The 20,890-nt window shown below is 41.3% G+C and overlaps 1 protein-coding gene across 3 annotated transcripts in view; it reads right to left on the bottom strand.

Annotated features, from left to right (window-relative positions):
• The window catches only part of PPP1CB (protein phosphatase 1 catalytic subunit beta), a 34,003-nt gene extending 14,050 nt beyond the window's left edge, over nucleotides 1–19,953 (bottom strand). For 2 of the 3 annotated variants that reach the window (XM_033144613.1, XM_033144615.1), the window contains exon 1: nucleotides 55–205. In XM_033144613.1, coding sequence (XP_033000504.1) covers nucleotides 55–190 — 136 coding nt within the window. In that variant the 5' untranslated portion in view covers nucleotides 191–205. Of the gene's footprint in view, nucleotides 1–54; nucleotides 206–19,716 lie in introns of those variants that run through there. The other variant, XM_033144614.1, reaches the window with a different exon arrangement.
• Nucleotides 19,954–20,890: the final 937 nt, after the last annotated feature.

Below are 20,890 nucleotides of genomic sequence, written 5' to 3'. Positions count from 1 at the left end.
AAGGCAATGGAGGAGTGTGCCTTTGGGGGTGAAGTCAAACTGTTCAAAGGTTACAGTGCCTGTTGTAGCTGTAAAGACTGATATGGGAGAGACATATCTTGTTGCAGCTGGGGCAGATGAAGGCGTCCGGTTGTGCTGTTTCAGATGCACCACGCCATTTCTTCTTTCTGCACCTTTCCCAGGTTAACATTTATCCAGTTATTAAGCTTATAGTAAAATGATTTGTCTGAATTGGGCTATATCCATTGATCGATAGAGTCATAATAAAGTAGGCATTAACATTTAATGCACATTATGGTTCATCATTCTGTTATTATCTGCAGAGGGTATAAAAATGTGCTCAATGTACAATGTTTGCCATCAAGAACTTACTGGGTGTCCAAATAAAAGAGAATAAGCTTTAAGAGTACAGATCTGTCATATGACCTTACTGGTTTGAAAACTGTTATACTAATAAGCTTCCCTGGTTTCATTTTGGCAACCCCATCAGAACACTGCAAGCAAAGATTGAGAGCGATGAAACAGGAAATATCTGTTTGAGCCACCTTTATTTCACATGGAGAAAGGGCCTTTCTGCATAGCTCCAACTGCTGATACTACCCCTCCTTGTTGGCCCAAATGCTTTAGGGCAGCCTTTCTCAACCTTGGGTCCTCAGATGTTGTTGGACTACAACTCCCATCATCCCTGACCACTGGTCCTGCTACATAGGGATGATGGGAGTTGTAGGCCAAAAACATCTGGGATGCAAGGTTGAGAAAGGCTGCTTTAGGGGATCCATAATTTTTGTGTCAAGTAAGTGCTACAGGTACTTACTTGACCAAAAAAATCATCTTCTTCATGGAGCAAGGAGGCTAAGGAGTCTCCCACCAGAGAACCTATCTACTCATAAATGTGGAAGTAATTTGCTTGTTGAGGAAATACCAGGACCAACATCTGAAGGAGTGTGAAAGAATCCTGTTCATCACTTCAACAGATGACATCAGTGGGGGCTCCTCAGCCCTCAGATGCCAATGAGCATGTGGATAGGGGTGATCCAGTAGACATTGTATAGTTAGAACTTCACCAAAGAATGCTGAGTAGGTTTAAAAATCTTGGGATATGAGAAAAGATTCTCTTCAGGATTAGAAACTGGTTAAGGAGCAAGCTGTAGAAGGCAGCAATAACAATGGAGGGATACAAGAAGCGGGGTCCCTTCAAGGCCTGTATTGTGGTCAGCATTTTAAATTTGTCCATAAATGATCTGGACTTAATGGTGAGCAGTAAGGTAAATGAGTTTGCGGGTGACAAAATAAGTACTTCTTTGCATGGCACATAGATGAGCCACAGAATTTGCTACCACCAGATGTAGCAATGTCCACCACATCGCACAGACTCAACAGATATACACATTCATATAGGAGAAGGCTATCAATGGATGCTAGTCATGATGAAAATGTACAACCCTCCAGAATCAATGGCAGGATGCCTCTGAACACCGACTGTTCATATCCTGCTTATGGGCTTCTCACAGTCATCTTGGTTAACCACTGTGAGAACAGAGCAATGGACTAAATGGGCCTTTGATCCAATTCAGTATGGTTCTTCTTAGGTGGCTGCATAATGTTTACACTGTTTTCAATCCTGGATTTGAATCATGATGTCTTATTTGTAACAGATTTTGGGGGTCCTATTGCCAACTCTTTATTTTAATCTGAAAACTTAATTATGTTTTCAACTGGTTGCTTTTTTAAAAAAATGGAAAAGCAGGATTTAACTAACAAATGAGTATGAATGACTTTGATGAAGTAATTGCTCCCTATAGCATCATATTCCTGCCAACCTAACAGTTCGAAAGCACGTCAAAGTGCAAATAGATAAATAGGTACCGCTCCGCCGGGAAGGTAAATGGCATTTCCGTGCGCTGCTCTGGTTCCCCAGAAGCGGCTTAGTCATGCTGGCCACATGACCCAGAAGTTGTCTGCGGACAAACGCCGGCTCCCTCGGCCTATAGAGCGAGATGAGCGCCGCAACCCCAGAGTTATCTGTCCTGGACCTAATGGTCATGGGTCTCTTTACCTTTACCTATAGCATCATATAGTTCAAAGAACTAAACAGAAAATCTCAAGTTTTGAATCTGTATAGATTTGCATATAACAATATTTCTGGAGAGAAGTATACTATGTTTTTAGTATGTACATGTTGCTGTAGCTACTATTTTGGAAGGCACATTCCTGAAGGTCAAATGCTCTAAGATAAAACTGCAGGTAGCAAGTGCTTTCAGCACTTAAATTGAGTACAGAACTTTATATATTTATGGTATTAAGTTGCATAACATTGATTTTGATGAAGGACAGGTTAGATATATGTTAATTAAATTTAATTAAGGCATTCCTAATTGATCAAAGAGTGGTTTTTCCATTTCTCCAAGTGGCAAAACTCTTGGGTACCTTACAGCTACTGCAGCTTGCAGCATTATCTCTAACATTATACTTAAAACAGATACACTTAGACTTTTAACTTTAATACTAACAATTTAAGTTCTACATCATATATTCTTAAATAAACTTTAAGCATTGTACATATTTCTGTTTTTTGCAACAGGAGTAAAAAAAAAATTGTACTCTGGCTTCAAGACTTTTTAGAAATTGTATACCTATCCTTTAAACTCACAGGTTTACTAGGGTGCTCTGGAGCACACTCACTTTGAAATACCATTGAAATCAGGAAAAATACTTTTGAAGTATAGGCTATTTTAGGACTAATGGTTGCAAGTGTAAACATTTCTCTTCTGTAGGCAGTATACTGCCAGTTCCAAAGACAAGCTTTCCAGCTCAGGACTTCAGACAGCTTGAAAAAAAGAACTGGTAAATCCTATGTGTATTATTCAGGAGGGAAAGAACACCCAAGTCCTCCTCCCGATATGTTAAAAGTGATCTGATAGCAGACAACTCTCTGGACAAGACCTAAGAGCCACTAGTCCTCATTCTATAGTGATAAAAGCTTAACTTGGGGGCTGTCACTCCCAAATCAGAGTATTTAATAGCTGTAATCCAGAAAAATTGGGGGGAGGCACTGGAGGGGGGATTATCTCCCCCCCTTTCATTCCTACTAAAACATCTCTGTATAGTGCAGGGTGGAAATGTAGTGGTGGTGAAGTTGTTGTTGTTGTTTAAACTTCATGGCATGCATCCACCCTCAACCATAGGTTCAGTCCCTTCCCTTGAATACTTACTAAGAGTTGTTAGGAGACAATTCTTCTATTCTATCCTAAGTTTCCTCTTTACTAACCTTCTTTCCCCTTCCTGGATATGCTGGAAGAAGTTTACAGGTCCCTGTCATGACTATTTTGTTTTTTGTTTGTTTTTTAAGTATCTGCAAAGTTATATTCTTCTACATATTTAACACCTATGTAGAAACTACTACTTTTGGATGGCTCTTTTTCACTTTTAAACTGATAGTGAATTGGCCGCCTATTGGAGAGAATTACTGCCATCAAGCAAAAACTGACAGCTGGTTTACTTGCGTATATCTGTGAAGCAGAAAAAATGAAATGGAGCCACATGGACACATATTCTGTGTACCATTATTTCACTTGCCAATGTCGGAAAGAAATCTGGGGTGGGGATGGTGGAGGGAGGAATGAAAATAGTAAGTTCCTCTTTGTATACATCTATTTACTTCTGCAGGACCAAGCTGGAAAGTAAGGTGTAGCTAGCCATTTGGGAAATGGGCAGCAGATACATTGCCTACAATTAAAACAAGTCCCTGCTCCCCACCCCCCACCCCACAAAAGCTCCATGTCTGGAACTGGCAGGGAGGTAAGAGTCATGTCCACTAGGCCCATGTTGGGCAGGGAGCAGCTGGATATACTTACTCCAGGCCTTGGAGGGCCAAGCTGGCTGGGGGTCCCTGCCAGGGGCCTGCCCGACTTATGTTGTTCAAGCTTGTAACTTTATTCTAAGAAGACTCCCAACCCTGGGCCTCAGACAAGCTCTGCACAAACTTGAAACCCATAGTTGTGCTGGCTTCCAAGGTTCTCAAATGCCAAGCCCAACTGTAAAGATGTTATCAACTATTGCAGCTTCAAATCTGAAGAGGAGAGGGAGAATTATCCATCACATTGGGAGCAAGAACCAAATCCTATGCTAAAACTGCATCTCAGCATAGCAAATGTTAAAAGGATTGCATTGCAGGGGAGGAATAGGGTCCTGGCTACCACAAATGTTCATTTGGCTAGCCAAAAATCTTAGGAAACTACCCACAGCATATTCTGAGGAGGAGACAGAGGCAAGATAAGGGAAACAACTGTATAGTAAAGGAAGCTTGTCACATTAACTCCAAAAACTACCATCAAACCAGAAATGTTAGGTCACCTAACCTTCAATATCCTAGCATCACATGCTCTCTTTGACATGGCCCAGTGAGATGGCATCTCAAATTAAAAATCATTGATGGGGAAGATCAATAACGCCCCCCACCAAAAAAAAACCATATACATGTTAAACCTGTCCCCAACCTAAATGAATAGCTAACTTAACCGATATACTGTAATCTCAACTGTTAAAATAATCCAATTGTCTATCACAAAGGCAGTTTTAAAATTCTATTTCTGTTTGTATCATAAGCACTTCAAAGCTGGCACAATTCAAGATTCCTGTCCTTATCATCTGAAATACAGCAGTTCAGTCATACAAAGCGAACTTAAGTGATAACTTATTGATAACTGCTTCACATATTTGACAATGCTGGCAAGCAGCACCACTACCAGACTGCCCTGCATGAGATTATAATTTTACTGAAATAACTACCTCATTTTGTCTTCTGAATACTACATTTATTTGCCAACAGTTCTCACCTAGTCAAGAAACAACCCAAATTATAACAATGATGCTAAAAATTCTAATAAAACATAATCCACATGAAGTCATATGGATGATAGAAATAAATGACACCCGAAACAAAAGAGATAGGGTGAATCAGCTCAAAAAACACACACGGGTGATTAAACATAAAAACAAAACTACAATCACACCTACACCCCCTGCCCACCAAAAGGGAATGAATTGGGTAGAGATGTAAAATTTCCAGAAATTTATAAGCTCGGAAAACCTAGCACTTCTTTTTTCTTTTTCAGATTGAAAGTCATTCTGTTACTTTAGAAACATAAGATATAACTAGGGGCAATTTTAATGGGCATAAAATAATCACAACTAGCATATTAAAAATATTATTACAAATAATATTTATTTGTATTTGTAACAAATGGAGCAACAATCTCCTGAACTGTTTACTAGTTTATGTGGAACAAAAAAAACTTCACAAAACAATTTTTAATTTCATACCAAGAACAAACTTAGTTGGTCTCTAAGGTGCTACTGGAAGGAATTTATTTATTTATTTTTGTGAAAGCTCAACACAGAAAACTAGCTGGGTTTTACAGTATAACGTCATGGCTTTTTTTCTGTCTGTAAAGACTAGAGTGGAAGTGTGGTGCACTTTTTGCACCTGGCAGAAATCATGCACACGCCTTCCCAAAAGAATGTAGGCATTCCATCAGCACAAGGATTTCCACTTGCACAACAGAACTTCCTCCTTTCTCCTCACTGCAAAAATGCTTCAGAGGGGTGACAGAAACCAGAGTATGGATATTTTTTATTATTATTATTTTGCTGGGGTGGTATTGTTGCATTGTGCAAGGAAAAATCATTGCACTGATGGAACAAGTTGGATGCTGTTCTGTAAAACTCACTATATACAGCAGAACATAGATGGGAAAGCATATCTCATTCATAGTAACACTGTGACACCCCAATCCCTACCCAGCTCCAACTAATCACGTGTAACTATATGTGTTCATTGCTGAACAGGGCAAAAAAACTTGCCACCTGGCAATGTCAGTTAATGAAATTTCCAGTGCGGCAAGGAGCTTCAGCCTGGTTGCCTGGACAACTACAATATATTCCCTCATCCCAACCCCCTAAAGCAGCAGCCGCAGCTGACTAGGGAATAATGGATGTGATAGGCATGAAAAATTGCACAAAAGAATGGAAGGTAAGGGTTTACACAGCCATATCCACAGACCCTGAAATTGCAGCTTTTGTAGAAAAAAAATGACTTTTCTTAAGGAGCATTACCGTAGTGTGTTGTTCAGCAGTCTCCCCCCTTTACCACTATGTATTTATAATTAATCAGATTTTTTTTTTTGAGATGGCTGTTACCAAAAGCTTTGGTGGCTATAGCTACAAAACAGTAAATAAACTGTTCTTTCAGGCTGTGAGTTTGAAATGAAATTCAATCCCTCTAAATAGGCACCCACAAGCAGGGGCCTCTTAAGAAATTCTTACTGCTTCCAAGCAGTGATGTGAGGCAGAAAATTTTCTCTAGAAAATTGTCGGTTTTGTAAGTTTGTTAGTAACAATAAATTCCGATGAACCACAGATCAGCACTGGGGAAAAAGAAAAAGAGCCGCATGGACCCAGGTTCAGTCTACCATTATTTCACAATAAACGGATGCCACTTGAAACAAATTCGGCTGCTTCAAAGTTTTTAGCTTAATTTACTAAACATATATAAAATGAACATGCTAAGTCAAATCAATCTAGGGCATCAGAACATTTTCCGATGTGAACTATTGTAAGCAATTCAACCTAAGTTGCTTCCCTAGTCCACACCAGTGCTCCCAAATGTCACAGTAGCCCAGCAAAACAACTGAAATGAAGAGTCCCACCCATCTCTCTGTGAGAATGGCAGGCACTTGCCAGAACACAGTATGCAGTTACTACTAGCAATGGTGTGGGTTTTCCAGAAAGTTTTGATTTACATTTTCTAAATTCCTAAGTTGATTGGGACCTGTATGGTCATGGTTACATTTTATTTGGTAAACAAAATTTTAAGAAGTATTCCATATTAATTTGACTTCCTCAATAACTCAAGAGGTTTCCGATACCCTGAGGTATTTAAACTGAAATATTTCATGGCAGGGGGAATAACATATTATGTGGTTTAAATGTTATCTTCAAAATCAAAGACTCAACTGGAAAACCATTGTTGTAATACAGTATTTTAATGCAAATATTTTAAGATATGTCAAATCAATAGCTTACGTTTCCTTACACCGTTTATATTTTAGGGAAGAATAGAGACACTGAAAATGCAAGTATGACATTTTGAGCGCACTCATTACACGTATATGGATACACACCCTCCAAAACTTATTACAACCATGCAACTATTCATTTTGACTAGCACTACAGTAACTTATTATATGCATTTTTAGAAAGTCTTAAGTTTTCCATCAGAAAATGTACCAACAGAAAATTTTCTATCCCCCATCACTAGCCAATGGCAACCTGGTAAGCACATTGTAGTTCCATATGTGATCTATCACGATTTTCTAAGATCTATCAAGAGCCCAATAAACTGAACCAAAGCATTTCACATTGAGTACAAAGTCACGCTGAAAGTTGGAGGGCATGTCATTTGTTCAAAAGTTTAAAATCTGAATTTGGGGAAAAAAATACTAACCAACTACAAAAAACATGCCATTCAGGGCCACTATTTAATTCCCAATAAATGATCTGCCTGACAGTGGAACAGATTCCAATGAGGTGGTGGAATCTCCTTCCTTGGAGATTTTGAAGCATAGGTTGGATGGCCATCTGTCATGGATGCTTTAGTTAAGATTTCTGCATTGAAGAGGTGGACTAGATGACCCTTGGTGTCTTTCCAACTCTACAGTTCTATGAATCTAGTATCTACAGTGAAATCCTTCTGAACAGTAAACTCCAGTGAATTCAGTGGGACTTACCTGGAAAAAGTGGGTACAGAAACACAATTTTAAGCAAATTATATTCTGTTTCCTTAACAAAATGAACCCATTTAAAAGGTCTCATAAAAATAACCCATAGAAAACAATACTGTTTAGTCTATACGTTGATCAAAAGAAACTAATACAAACATCTCCACATACTACATTTTTGTTTCTGTGAATTACCATAATTTCCTCCAGATTCTGTATGAACCTCCCCCTGTACTTACTGAAAACTGCTGTCTTGGCAAAACTTGCCAGTTTGTTCACTCTACTATGAACCATCATAGGAATCTCACAAATGAATCAGCTTCTCATTCCCAAACTATATTCTAAATTTGTAAAACATCGCTCACCTGACTTGTGATGATGAGGATCATCTCTATTGCCACTGACATAACAGCAGTTACACAGATTGCTCTAATATTGCCCTGTTTTAATACAGCATAAAGGCTCTCATACTCATTTGAGCCCCAGCTACTAGCAGGTCCTACTTCCATAGCAAAGCTATGCAGTGGCCTAAAGGCAGTGCAAAACTCTCTCTCCTCTACTAGCCCAGGACAAGAATATGAAATAGCAGCACACTAATAAGTTTAGAAGGTACTGCAGGTACTAGGACAGGCATAGGCAACCTCAGCCCGCCAGATGTTTTGGGACTACAATTCCCACCATCCCTGACCACTAGTCCTGTTAGCTAGGGATCATGGGAGTTGTAGTCCCAAAACATCTGGCGGGCCGAGGTTGCCTATGCCTGTACTAAGAGAAATAGCATGGGAAAACATTCAACAACACAGGGGAACAGAACGAAAAATCTAAAATTTATTGTCAAAACACATACCCTCCTGTCTTTTTAACGTCGAGCACAGCAGCAATGCAAAAAAGCACAGTTTGTTGAATTTCTGACTTACATATGATCATTAGAGGCACAATAATTATGTTTCCCCCCAATACAAACCGTATACTGTACCAAAGTTCATTAAAATAAAGACTTACTTCTGAGTAGACATGTGTAACATTGTATAAGTTAACTATACAGTGAGTTCTTAATAAGTCACTGGTTTTTAGCTCTGGCACAGCAAAAAAACATGCCTAAGCCTCTTTGCCAAGTTTTCCTATTTGCCTTTTGTGGTAGCAGGGGGATTAGTTACATCCACCTACACTTATCATTTAGCAGCATTTGCAAAAAATAACCTCTACAGTGGTACCTCTGGATGCAAATGGGATCCATTCTGGAGCCCAGCTCGCATCATGAGCAGAACGCACCATGAAGAGTCACGTCTGCACATGTGCGCGACACAATTCGGTGCTTCTGCGCATGACATCATTTTGCGTGTCTGCGCATGCGGGAACCACCAAACCCAGAAGTAACCCGTTCCGGTACTTCCAGGTTTGGCGCGTTTGCAACCTGCAGCGGCCGTAACATGGGCATGACTGTACTGACTACTTGTTCTCAGAGGACCCCACCACAGAGAGGATGCATCTTGAACCCTGGGAGGAGAAGGGCAAATAAAGATCCAGACAAAGGACTGGGAAATAAGCCAGAAGCTGGGAAAGTACACTAAAGCGAAAAAGGAAAATAGAAGTCTTTAGGATCCTCAGGGATTCCCATTGCTTTGTGTCCAAGCATCTCACATTTCAATCACAGCTTTAACTTTACTCACTTTACTTCACATTGACAGGTGGGAGAAGGCAGGCTAGCTTATTTCACGGAAATAGCTTAGAAAGCTACAGGTACATTTTGCTTCACAACTTCCTAGAATGAATGAATGTTACCTAAGAGTCTGGGGCCCATGCCCAGAAATGTTAAAAGAAAGTACCAGATTGGCAACCCCATCTTCAATGTGTAACACCATGGGGCGCTTGTAATAATATTCTCAAATTTCTCTTTGGCCAGGGCTTTTTGCTCTCTTAATTCCACATCACTAATCTACAACATCCTTAGGGAAATCAGGAAACAGAAACAGCACATGTCATGATCGCTTTTCAAGATGCCCTTAGCAAATGAATGCCCTAGCAAATCCTCTTTTATAAGCAAATGGGAGGAGCTAGATTATGGCCCTTGGAGGGCATTTTCTGAGCTACTTGCTTCTAAAGCCCAAGATGCCTAGCCTGTTCCCAGGTAAATCTAGAATCTGACACAGGAGCTCATCCAGGAAGGCAATTATCTGCCTTCAGCCCTCTCAGGCAGCTCAAGTGAGTGTGGAAACCCAATCTAGGCTCTCCCAACTTGGTGCCTTCAAGTTACTTTTTACTAAGATGGCCATGCTAGCCAAAGCTGACAGAGTTGTAGATAGTGATGTGGGTTTTCCAGAACATTCAGAATTGGAAAATGTTCCTATGCAAATCAGGGTAATTTGCATAGGAGTTAATTCACTTCAGAAAATGTTCAGTTTGCACCAGAAAGTTTTCTGATGCTCTAGTTTAGCATTTTACTTGTATTTAGTAAACAAAGCAAAAAACTTTGAAGCTGCCATGCTTGACTGATATTTAACTGGCGTTCATTCATTACTATGAATTAACTATGAATTCCTGCTTGGCAGGGGGTTGGATTGGATGGCCCTTGTGGTCTCTTCCAACTCTATGATTCTATGATTCTAACTTAAGAAATGGAAGATACTGTACAGAAAAATTTCCACCCTACATCACTGGTTATAGACTAAAACATCTAAAGGTCATCAAGTTAAGGAACACTATTTTAGATCCTCAACCTGTATCCCAAGCAGCTCAAAAAATGTGATGCCTTTCTTCTACTAAAGACTAAACACAGAGTTCTGCAACATGCATTCTGCCTACATGCACTCTACATGCATTAATGTATTTAATTTCTACTACCTCAGGTCAGAAGAAAACTATGCTTGAGTTTTTGCTATCTTTGCCAACTTCCCAAAGTATAGACAAGATAGTCTCAGTGTTGCTTCTGCCCCTCTATAGACATGCTCTGATGAAGCAAAAACAGGGGAAGCCGGATGTGCCCAATCACCTTCTAAATGCGGCCCACAGATGGTCTGGGAATCAGCATGTTTTTACATGAGTAGAATGTGTGCTTTTATTTAAAATGCATCTCTGGGTTATTTGTGGGGCATAGGAATTCGTTCATTTTTTTTTTCAAAATATAGTCTGGCCCCCCCCAAGGTCTGAGGGACAGTGGACCAGCCCCCTGCTGAAAACGTTTGCTGACCCCTGCTGTAGAGCTTCTCTGTCTTCTTCTCTAACAGGAGCTCATCCATTCACCTCTAAGATCCATGCTCATATAAATGTTAGCAAAAAATAAAGGAAAAGGACAGATTCTGAACAACAAGCACAAAAACCAACTTCAAAACGAGTATCTGGGTTTCCCCCTGCCCTGCAGTAAATAACACAAAGTATCTTGTAACATCTTCACATGTATCAACATTTATTATGGCATAAGCTTTCTATGTCTTTTATAGAATTGAAATTTTCATCAGGTACAAGGAGCGGGATTCTCAGTTATGAGGTAAAGGGGGAAAATATCAAGGTTGAAGTTAAATGGCAATTGTATACAACAGTACACCGACAATACAATGACAACTTAAAATATGTAAAATGATACTTCAAAACTCCAGTAATTGTCTTGGGAGAGGTTACTAACATTTTAAGCCTGTGGGCACATTTGGATTTTCCAGAAAGTGTCATGGGCGCCACTCCCTTCTTTCTTACAGACACAGAGATTCATGCACACACAATCTGGGTAAAAGTCAAATCCAGAGAAAGTAATCTGACTTTGAAAAGCTCATGGAGCTGAAAGAAGAAGTGGGAAAGCATCTTCCAACTCCATCCTTCAGCTCTATGTATTTTCAAGGAAGAAAAAGGTAACTACCCTTATCTTCTCATGACCGAAAGGGCAGAGGGGGCGGGGCTCAAGAGGATTTGTGGGCACCAGGTGATGACCTCAAGAGCACCACAGCACCCAATGGCAGCATGTTGATGACCGCTGGCCTCAGTGAACCACCACTGTCCCATCTCTATTCAGAGCCCCCAAATGAACTCCAAATGTAACTTTTTGATATGTTGTGATTCGGCAGTTTCACAATGGAGTTTCTCTTTGAAAAAAAAATGATTCCTTCATGAAAACCAAAAATTTCTCACTTGTAGCAGTTCTAAAACATTTCCTCAAAACTGAAGATTTTGTCAGAGCCAAGTCAGATAAAACTGTGTAGATCCCAATCTTGAATAACTGGCTTTACAAAAGTGACCACACATCTTGAATGAACCATCTCAAGTATGGCTGCTGATTCACAGGCTAGATGTTTGATAATTTATTATGACACAGATAATTTATGACAGATGGAACTAAAGCAGTACTTTAGGCATTTTTTTAAAAAGCTGTACCTCATAATTTGGTCTGTAAGAAAACCCCAATACAACAAACAATCCACTTAAAAAAACCCCAAAAAACCCAAGCAAACAGAGCACCGCTCAGCAGAAAAATATAATATCATATTATGGAACCATCAAACAAGACCTCCCTCAAATGTTCAAGAGAGCCATGTCTTTCCTAACCACAGAAGGTCAATAACTGACACAGGTATGGCATACTTTCACATGTGCAAAGAATTCCCTCCCACTCCATAACTACTTCCTCTCTTCATATTGCTACATCCTTGGTATTCACAATGTGGTGTTTGTAGATGCAACTGCACCCAAGAAGACTCCCCAGAGCTCGCAATCACTGCCTGGAAGTGTGCATAGAGGTGAAGTGCTCACTTCCTCTTTTAACTCCATGAACCTTTCTAGGCTGACTCTGGTACGCAAGCAGAAAGTAAAGACAGACTGAGATAGAGAGTACCGGAACGGGTTACTTCCAGGTTCGACGCTTCGCGCATGCACAAAAGCACAAAATGACATCATGAGCATGCACAGAAGTGCCGAATCGCACCGTGCAATGCGCAGACGCAGCACTTGAGGTTGTGCTCTGCTCATGTTGCGAACAGGCCTCTGGAACGGATCCAGTTCACAACCAGAGGTACCACTGTACATACTTCAATATAAACAAATGGCCATGAACTGGTAAAGGAGTGGCTTGCCAAGAGTTACTGGAGAGGCAACATGTGAACAGGTGATTCCTGGTTCACAGCTCTGCATCCAGCGGCTGCTAGTCTGTACTAGCTCTTGGGCATAACCTCTGCTAGCTTCCAACTTGGGTTGAGGAAAGAAACTTATTCTTTTGTACAGCTAAGATTTCTAGGAAAGGATACTCAGAAGTGACAGCAGAACTTTTAAATTCTTAAAGAAAAGCATTCAATGTTAGAACCTTGAACTTGTTTTTGTCTTCAGGAGTTCTGCCCCCTGTTCATTTATCTACCACAGAGACTGTCACAGTTCTGTTGGAGGATACAATTTATGGAGTGAATACTGGTAAGGACAGCTTTACAACTTCTTAAGGATAACAAGTCTGACATAGCAGCAGGAAGGACAGCTAGGAAAAGTTGCTTGAAAAGAGAGTGTACCGGTAATCCTAACCCATAGGAGAAAGTCCCAATGAGTGTGTGTATGCATGGTATACTTCAGTATACTTAATTGTGCTGTAAGTATTGTACTGTAAATTGGTCAACAATGTCTGTTTTCAATGACTTCAGATAATGTTTTAACAGGAAGACTTTACTAAAAGAAAGTAGTTAAAGTTATAAGCACGTCCTAGAAGCGATTCACTCTGTTATTTGTCAACACTGTTACACTTTTAAGAATCCAGTATGATTATTAAACCATGTTACTGCAACTCAGAATGTGGGGATCCAATGTATATGAGTATTGTATAGGCAAGTGGCTACTTGCTGCATCATAGATACTTGTAAGAGGGTAAAATAGATACTTGTAAGAGGGTAAAAATAACTACACAACTTGAAAACTGAGTATGAGTTATAGTTCAGCTCACAGAGAGGGAGGGAGAGAAATGTCACTATGGTAAAGGAAACATCTGTGATTTCAAACTAAAAAAAAATGCTCTGGATATTTTACTTGGTACAACTTTAAGATCATTCCCTCTAGTAACAAAAATCAGGCTGTAAAGTATTTTGGAGCTACCAGAAATAAGGTAGTAGCTTCTACATCAGTGGGGGCTTCTAGGGATGCAGATGCACATAAAGTGCTAAATTAAAAGGAAAAAGTGGTATCCGATGTTAGCCATGCTCAGAGTAGACCAACTGAAGTTGATGAGTATGTCAAACTTTGGTTTCCTCTAAGTAGAACTTAGATTAACACAACCATGTGTGTTAAAAACACTAAAACAGAGAATGTCAAGGTACTTAATTCAGGAAAAAAGGGAAACTGGGTGTTGGGAGTAGGAGGGAAGACAGTTAATTAGGCACCTCAAGCTGAACAGCTTTATATTTCAAACCACATTCAAAACAGCATGTACTACAAATTATCTAGGTCTCCTATTCCTAGTTCATTTTCTCCTAAAAGTCTATTGCCTCACTTTTCTGACTCATTTTTTTTAAAAAATAAATAAATGTTTATTCATTAGCATGATAGAATCTGAACCAATCTCCAAATTTCTGCCAACATCTGAGCTCTTAACATATGGACCACTACTAATGGGTCATATTCACTTGCTTTCCTTTCAAAACATCTCCAGTACAATTAAATGATCCAATTGAAGCTTAAAGACAACAATATTTTTAAATAATATTTTCCATTCATTTTTAAGATGCCTACATTCCAATGTAAGCCATGGTTCTTCTAATGCAGCCTTCCCCAACTAGGTGAACTCTGGATATTTTGGACTACATCTCTCAGCATTCCTTGTGGCTGCCCATGCCGATTGGGGCTGACAGGAATTGTAGTACAACTATGTTCTGGGAAACACCAGGTTAGGGAAGGCTGTTCTAATATTTCCACATCCCCAGCATAGATTTGACACATTTGTATGCATCAGGGGTAAGGAACCTCAAGTCCATGGGCAGAACATAGCCCTGCAGGCCTCACTACCACCCCACTATTCTCTCCAGCCCACCCCCCTCATTGGCCCTGCTTTGCACCCTCACTGAATATTTCTGTTATGAACTCTGGCTTTTCTGGATGGAGGATGAAGAGATAGGTGTGTGAGTGTCAGTGTTACAAACTGAGAAATGAAAGCTAGGAGCTAAATAGCATCTTAAACCTAGGTTATGCACACAACATCGAAACATCTAGGCACACTTTTTATAACAAGAATACAAAGCTGAAAATGAATGAACTGCAACTAAAAATCTTATGTTCATTTTTCACATGGTCTAGTCTGAAGACTTCAAAAAACAAACCCATGCTTCCCCTGCCCGCCCCACTCATATTCTTAAAGAGGGTCCCTTCTGCAGTCTTCAGAGTATGGTTAGAAGCAGAGGCAGAAAAAGGTCCTCCCTCCTTTCCTTCCACTCTGCAGACAGGCCCTGGATTTTCCTTACACCCCCTTTCCTTCATATAAATGTATTTTGTTGGCACCACAATTAACACATATTAAAGGCCTACACAACTGATGGCAGAGACACCCAGCTTGAGTGTCCTGTTTGCAAACCTAAGATTTAAGGCTCCTTCAATGATCCCACTCCAAAATTTGTTTTGATTTTAAGCATCACTGTGAGCCTGAGGTAGATAACACTTTAACATGCACTACTTAAAAAACCATCATAACAACTAACTGGCTAGTATTTTCTGAATTAAAAGCACATCATACATTAAAAGTACATTAAACAAGGCAACTAAAACCTAAACAAAACATGTTGGGTTTAAAAGGAAAAAAATTTCAGGTACCCAATCCATGCACGTTTTACTTGAGAAGATGTCCCATTGAACTTGGTGGGAATTTACTTCTGAGTAACAGTGGGAATTTTAATCTGAAATCTTAGGCACAGTACTGCTCCCAGAGCTTAGAAACTGCCCACGTTTAGAAATTCCCTGTTGCAAAAGGTGCCTTAGAACAATGGGAGTTTCAAACGCTGGCAAGTGTGTGTAGAAACTAGTCTACAGTACAAAAGATAAAATTTACATTGAAACCACTGCCTACTGGCATGTGATGCCCAGAAGGTTACTCAGATGGGAATGCAGCCCTCAGCCTGAAGAAAGGTTCCGTGTGCCTGACATGAAGTGACAGTTTTATCAGAATGCAATACTCTGCATCCTGTGCTCACTCTGCAAGAAGTCTGCAGAGCAACAACAGGAAAATGGGCCTTTTGAGCTGTGCCTCCCCACGTGGAATGTTCTCCCCCAAGGAGGCTCACCTGGTGCCTTTGTTTACATATCTTTAGATGCCGATCCTCCTCTCCCAGGCCTTTATTTAATTAGCCAATCATGGCCTTTTAAACAGTAAGGAGGTATTCTTTTTGATTTTTGCTATGGTGTGTATTTCTGTGTTTTTATATTGTAAACTGCTCTATCAGTGTTGGATGAAGGGCAGTATACAAAATGTAATTAATCGTAACAATTACAATATCACATTGGGAAACAGCTTTATTAATGCTTCTTTATTAATTATTACCATTAAAATAATTTATCTTCTGCTCCTCATTTTGAGAAGAAATACTACAGCAGTTTCTTTATAGAAATGACAAGAAAGCTTGTATAGCAATATTAAAATCCTAGGAATTTAGGTATATACCTATAAATTATGTATATAAATTGTAGGTATATAAACCTACAAAAATTACTAGGCTGCAAAAACTTTTAGGGGGGAAGGCAGAGAATGGATAAGGAATTCCGCTGCTACTATAGCAGTCCACCACTGGAAGCCTCCTTGGTTTCAACATTAGGTGTAGAGGAAGAACAGTGTGTTCCATCCCTCCTTCACCTGCTTGATTGCATACCTGCATGGAATTTTTGTCACCTATGGCTACCAGGCTACTATTTAAACACAAGGCTATATAACGATTAAAAAAACGTTTAAAAACTCAAAATAATATGTAAAAGAAAAGCCCTCCCCTAACTTTTATAGTAGGGATCACTGGGTGGGGGAAGGGAGGAAGAATGTTTGCCTTGAGGTTAAGAATTCTTCTTCCTGTGTTGTGCAGCTTCCCCCCTTCCCCTAGGAATAAACAATTTTCCTATTCCAACTCTCTAGAACAGTGTTTTTCAACCTTTTTTGGGCAAGGGCACACTTGTTTTATGAAAAAAATCACGAGGCACACCACCATTAGAAAATGTTAAAAATTTTAACTCTGTGCCTATATTGACTATATATAAAGTAATTCTCTTGAATAGGAATCAAATAAACACAATTTTCCCCACGGCACACCAGGCAACATCTCGCGGCACACTAGTGTGCCACGGAACAGTGGTTGAAAAACACTGCTCTAGAACTGAATCAATAACAAATTTTCTCTCACATGCACACATACACCCCTCCAATATAATGAAATATTCAGTTTCAGGTCTGGATGCTGGTCAAGAATCAAGTCATATCCTGCTCAGTTGTTTTCCTAAACTAAGAAGCCCCACTTCAGTTTTTCCTCATAGATGATGCTCCAACCAACCTCTCTATAGGATTTGGCTGGCCATTCTCTTGCACTATTTCCTGCTCTACAATAGCTATTCTAATACAGTATATGGTAGTTTACAGTTCTGGTTGCCACAAACCATGCCTCAGAAATACTGAAAATGCATTTTCCAGCAAATAATCAACATAGTCGTCTTACTTTGAAGCTCCTCTCACCATAACACCATTGTCAAACAACATGAATTAAAATGCCATCACCAGTCTGAATTACATAAAGCAAATCCTTAAAACTAAAAATCCTCTTTATCCAGGCTGCTCCTCACAGTATAGTGTATCAGCGGGACAGGAAGTTAAATGTGAAAAGTAAACAAAATGCAGACAAAGGAAGTCCATCCAGTATTTTGAAAATTCAGAAATGGTTCTATCAAAACCAAGCTTTGAAACAGCAGTATCTATGTTGAAGCAAGGCTGCACTGTCTACAGTTTGCAGTTTTAGTTCACAAGTAAATCCAAAACCTGAAATGTCAGTATAGTCACCCTCCAGTTTATCTGATACATACAACTGGCAACCAAATCTTAAGTATACTGGCATCAATCCAGAAAATTGCAAGTGTTCAGAACACTGCCTGTCTGGTAGTATAGTCACAGAGCTGAAGAGCAGAAACCCTTTGCAACCCCACTAAGTTCTCAGGCAAGAGTTGTCAAGATGGTATGCCTTGATTTAGTCCCGGTTCTGGCTTCCTCTCTCTACTCCCCTTTCCCATTATAGTTAATTACTATTAAAATGTCTCACCTCAGCGAGCCTTACCCCTGCATGTCTTGCCCCTGCTTGCACACCAAACAGTTGTGACGGGCTTCTTAGCAGAGCCCCTTGTAATAACAAAAAATATGGGTGGTGCCAATACAGTGATGCTGCCCACTGCTAAACAGACTCATTGCAGATTTCAAAGGTTTTGCTCCTGTACAGCAAGCACTCTACTATTAGAGTAGATACATATGTGAAAAATTCTTTTCACATGGAGATAACCATCAGTGGATGTGAGACAAAGCTGGCTGTACAAAAGTGACATTACATTTCACAATCCTAGTTACACTATATTTTCAACAGTTCTCAGTTTTGCTGCATCAGTAGCATCAGCACAATATAGTGTCAGCTTATCTGTACTAAAACTAAACTACAAGACTTACTGTACAAATGAATTCATAGATATTTCAAAAAGGATTCAGATTATTATTATGTATTATATTTGTATATTGCCTTTCATCCGAAGATCACAGGGAGGTTCACAACATAAAAATACAAAATGAATTGGGTGTCTGCAGATTTCTTCACTATATGTTTTAAAAACTATTTTAAATAACGTTAAGTCTTGAAAACATACCCACAAAAGTTACTACACTGGTGAGGCCTGACAGATAATTCCTTCTTCCCTGCAGCAATCTAATGCATTTCTATGCTAGGCAACAAGGAAGGGCAGAGTCCCTCCCGAACTAGCCTGCTCACTGTCCTGCACACAATTCCTTCTCACCTGCAGAAACCAAGCTTGTGCTTTCACACATTGTGAAACCACCAAGTTTCATAGACATCTTTATAACCACAGAAACAATAAGCAAGATTTTTTTGGGGGGGGGGGGACAGAACTAGGTAAGGCTTGAGTGTTGGGGGGGAGAGTAGGAAAGGCACATGGATTTGATTTCTAAATATACCTCAACAGCTGCAGGAGAAAGAAAAAAGTTTAGAGTCAAGCCCTCATTTAATATCACAAAGCACTGACAAAGCACAAAAAACCCATACTAACACTATGACAGAACGCAGTCGTAGAACACCGGATTATCTTTGTCCATCAAGCAGTAAAGTCAGGTGGAATTTTTAAACAAAAAGCAGCCTTAGAAAGAGAATCCCGGGTTCTGTGTTAACCAGTAGTTTATAAATCTGAAGGGCAGAGGAGTGCTAAGAGGCTGACAGCGACTGAAGCGATGGAGGTGGGAAGGATGAGACTGCAAAGGGAAACCTCGTACTTCTACCTCACCCGCCGTAGTAAGTTATGGGAGCGAAAGGTACTGACGGCGAGAGCGTTTATTCCTTCGGAGACGGGTGGGGGATGGGATATGGAGGAAAAAGATAAAGGCACCCAACTTTAATTAAAGTACCCAGCGATTACCACCGCTTCCTTCCACACGCCCAATTAGGGCAAGGATAACAAGCGCCTAAATCAGCTTATTTAATGATGTTATTAGTCGGCAGCGAAGGCGAAATGGGGGGGGGGGAGGCAGAAGAGGGAGGCAGGCGCCTGTTCTCACGGCACGGGATTCACACGACCAAGGAGAGCCCCAATACACCCTTTTCTCAGGCGCCCGTGGAGTCCGCCCCACCAACCCCGCAAGACTCCCGTTTAGGAGGAAAAACTTCGCTGGCTCCGGTTTAGAAATGCCCCTGTCCCCGGCCTCCCCGCTCGGGCCTCCGCACCCCGCTGCCTCCGAGGAGGAGGAGGGTTGCGCGCTCACCTTCCAGCAGCCTGGTGATAAGACTATCCACATTCAGCTCCCCGTCCGCCATTTTGTAGCTAATGGACTCAGTCCCGGGCGGGGACGGAGAGAGACGGCGCTTCGGCGAGGAGGCGGTAGCGACAACGAAAGCAACAGCGTCTCGTCAAGGACCCTCCTCCCGCCGCCGGAGGCAACTCGCCCGAGCGCGGGACCTCAAAGCGCCCGGCCCAGCGTTGCGGGGAGGGAGGGAGGGGGGGTCTTCCCTCAACGCTCACTCGCTTTCCGGCTCCGCTGAAGAAAGAGGGAGAGAGAGAGACACGAAACCGAGTCCTGCCAATCCTCCTTCTCCTCCCCACCCTCCTGCCTGCCTTAGGCCCCGCCGCGCATGCGCCCCGACTTCCTTTCCACGATCCTTCCTCCCGCGCCTCTTGCCGCTGTTGCTTATACTCCAACAACAACTGCGCGGGAGTATCAGGTTCGGCTGTGAGAGAGGGCTGCGGGAGCGGCGCCGGCCGAGGCAACAAGGGCGCAGGCGCGACGGGCTCGCGAAGCCTCTAGCTCGTACGCCCGGACGCTCACGTGGGCGCGCACGCGCTTCACCCTGCCTGCCTTTCTTTCTCTTCGCTTTCCATCTTCCCCTCCCCCCCTCCCATTCCCTTTTCCACCCCGCTTGTGTTTCCTGGTAACCGGGCTGGGGCCTAGTGCTTAAATGCAAAGTGCAGCCTCTACGCCTGCTGCGCGCGGAACACCGTGAAGCTTTCCTCGAGCGCCGCGTTATAATAGGAAAGAGAAGCCCCCACAGGGCCAGAATCATTTCTGCTGTTTTTCTCATCTACTGTTTTAGTTCGCGCGGAAAGGCAGCCTTGTTGCTCCCTAAAGGGGTTAGGGAGGAGTGGAAGCCCTCCCAAATTCACAGAACAATAAGCAAGGGCCACACCACGCATTTAAAGAACACGGCTTCCCCGAAAAGAATCCTGGGAACTGTAGTCCCCCCCCCAACAGAACCGTGATTCCCATCACCTTTAATAGGCTACAGCATGGGTAGGCAAACTAACGCCCGGGGGCCACATCCGGCCCAATCGCCTTCTAAATCCGGCCTGCAGACAGTCCGGGGAATCAGCGTGTTTTGACATGATTAGTATGTGTGCTTTTATTTAAAATGCATCTCTTGAGTTATTTGTGGGGCATAGGA

Source organism: Lacerta agilis, chromosome 3 (genome assembly GCF_009819535.1).
Source record: "Lacerta agilis isolate rLacAgi1 chromosome 3, rLacAgi1.pri, whole genome shotgun sequence".
Classification (NCBI taxonomy): Eukaryota; Metazoa; Chordata; class Lepidosauria; order Squamata; family Lacertidae; genus Lacerta; species Lacerta agilis.
This window is presented reverse-complemented; position numbering and strand designations above follow the sequence as displayed.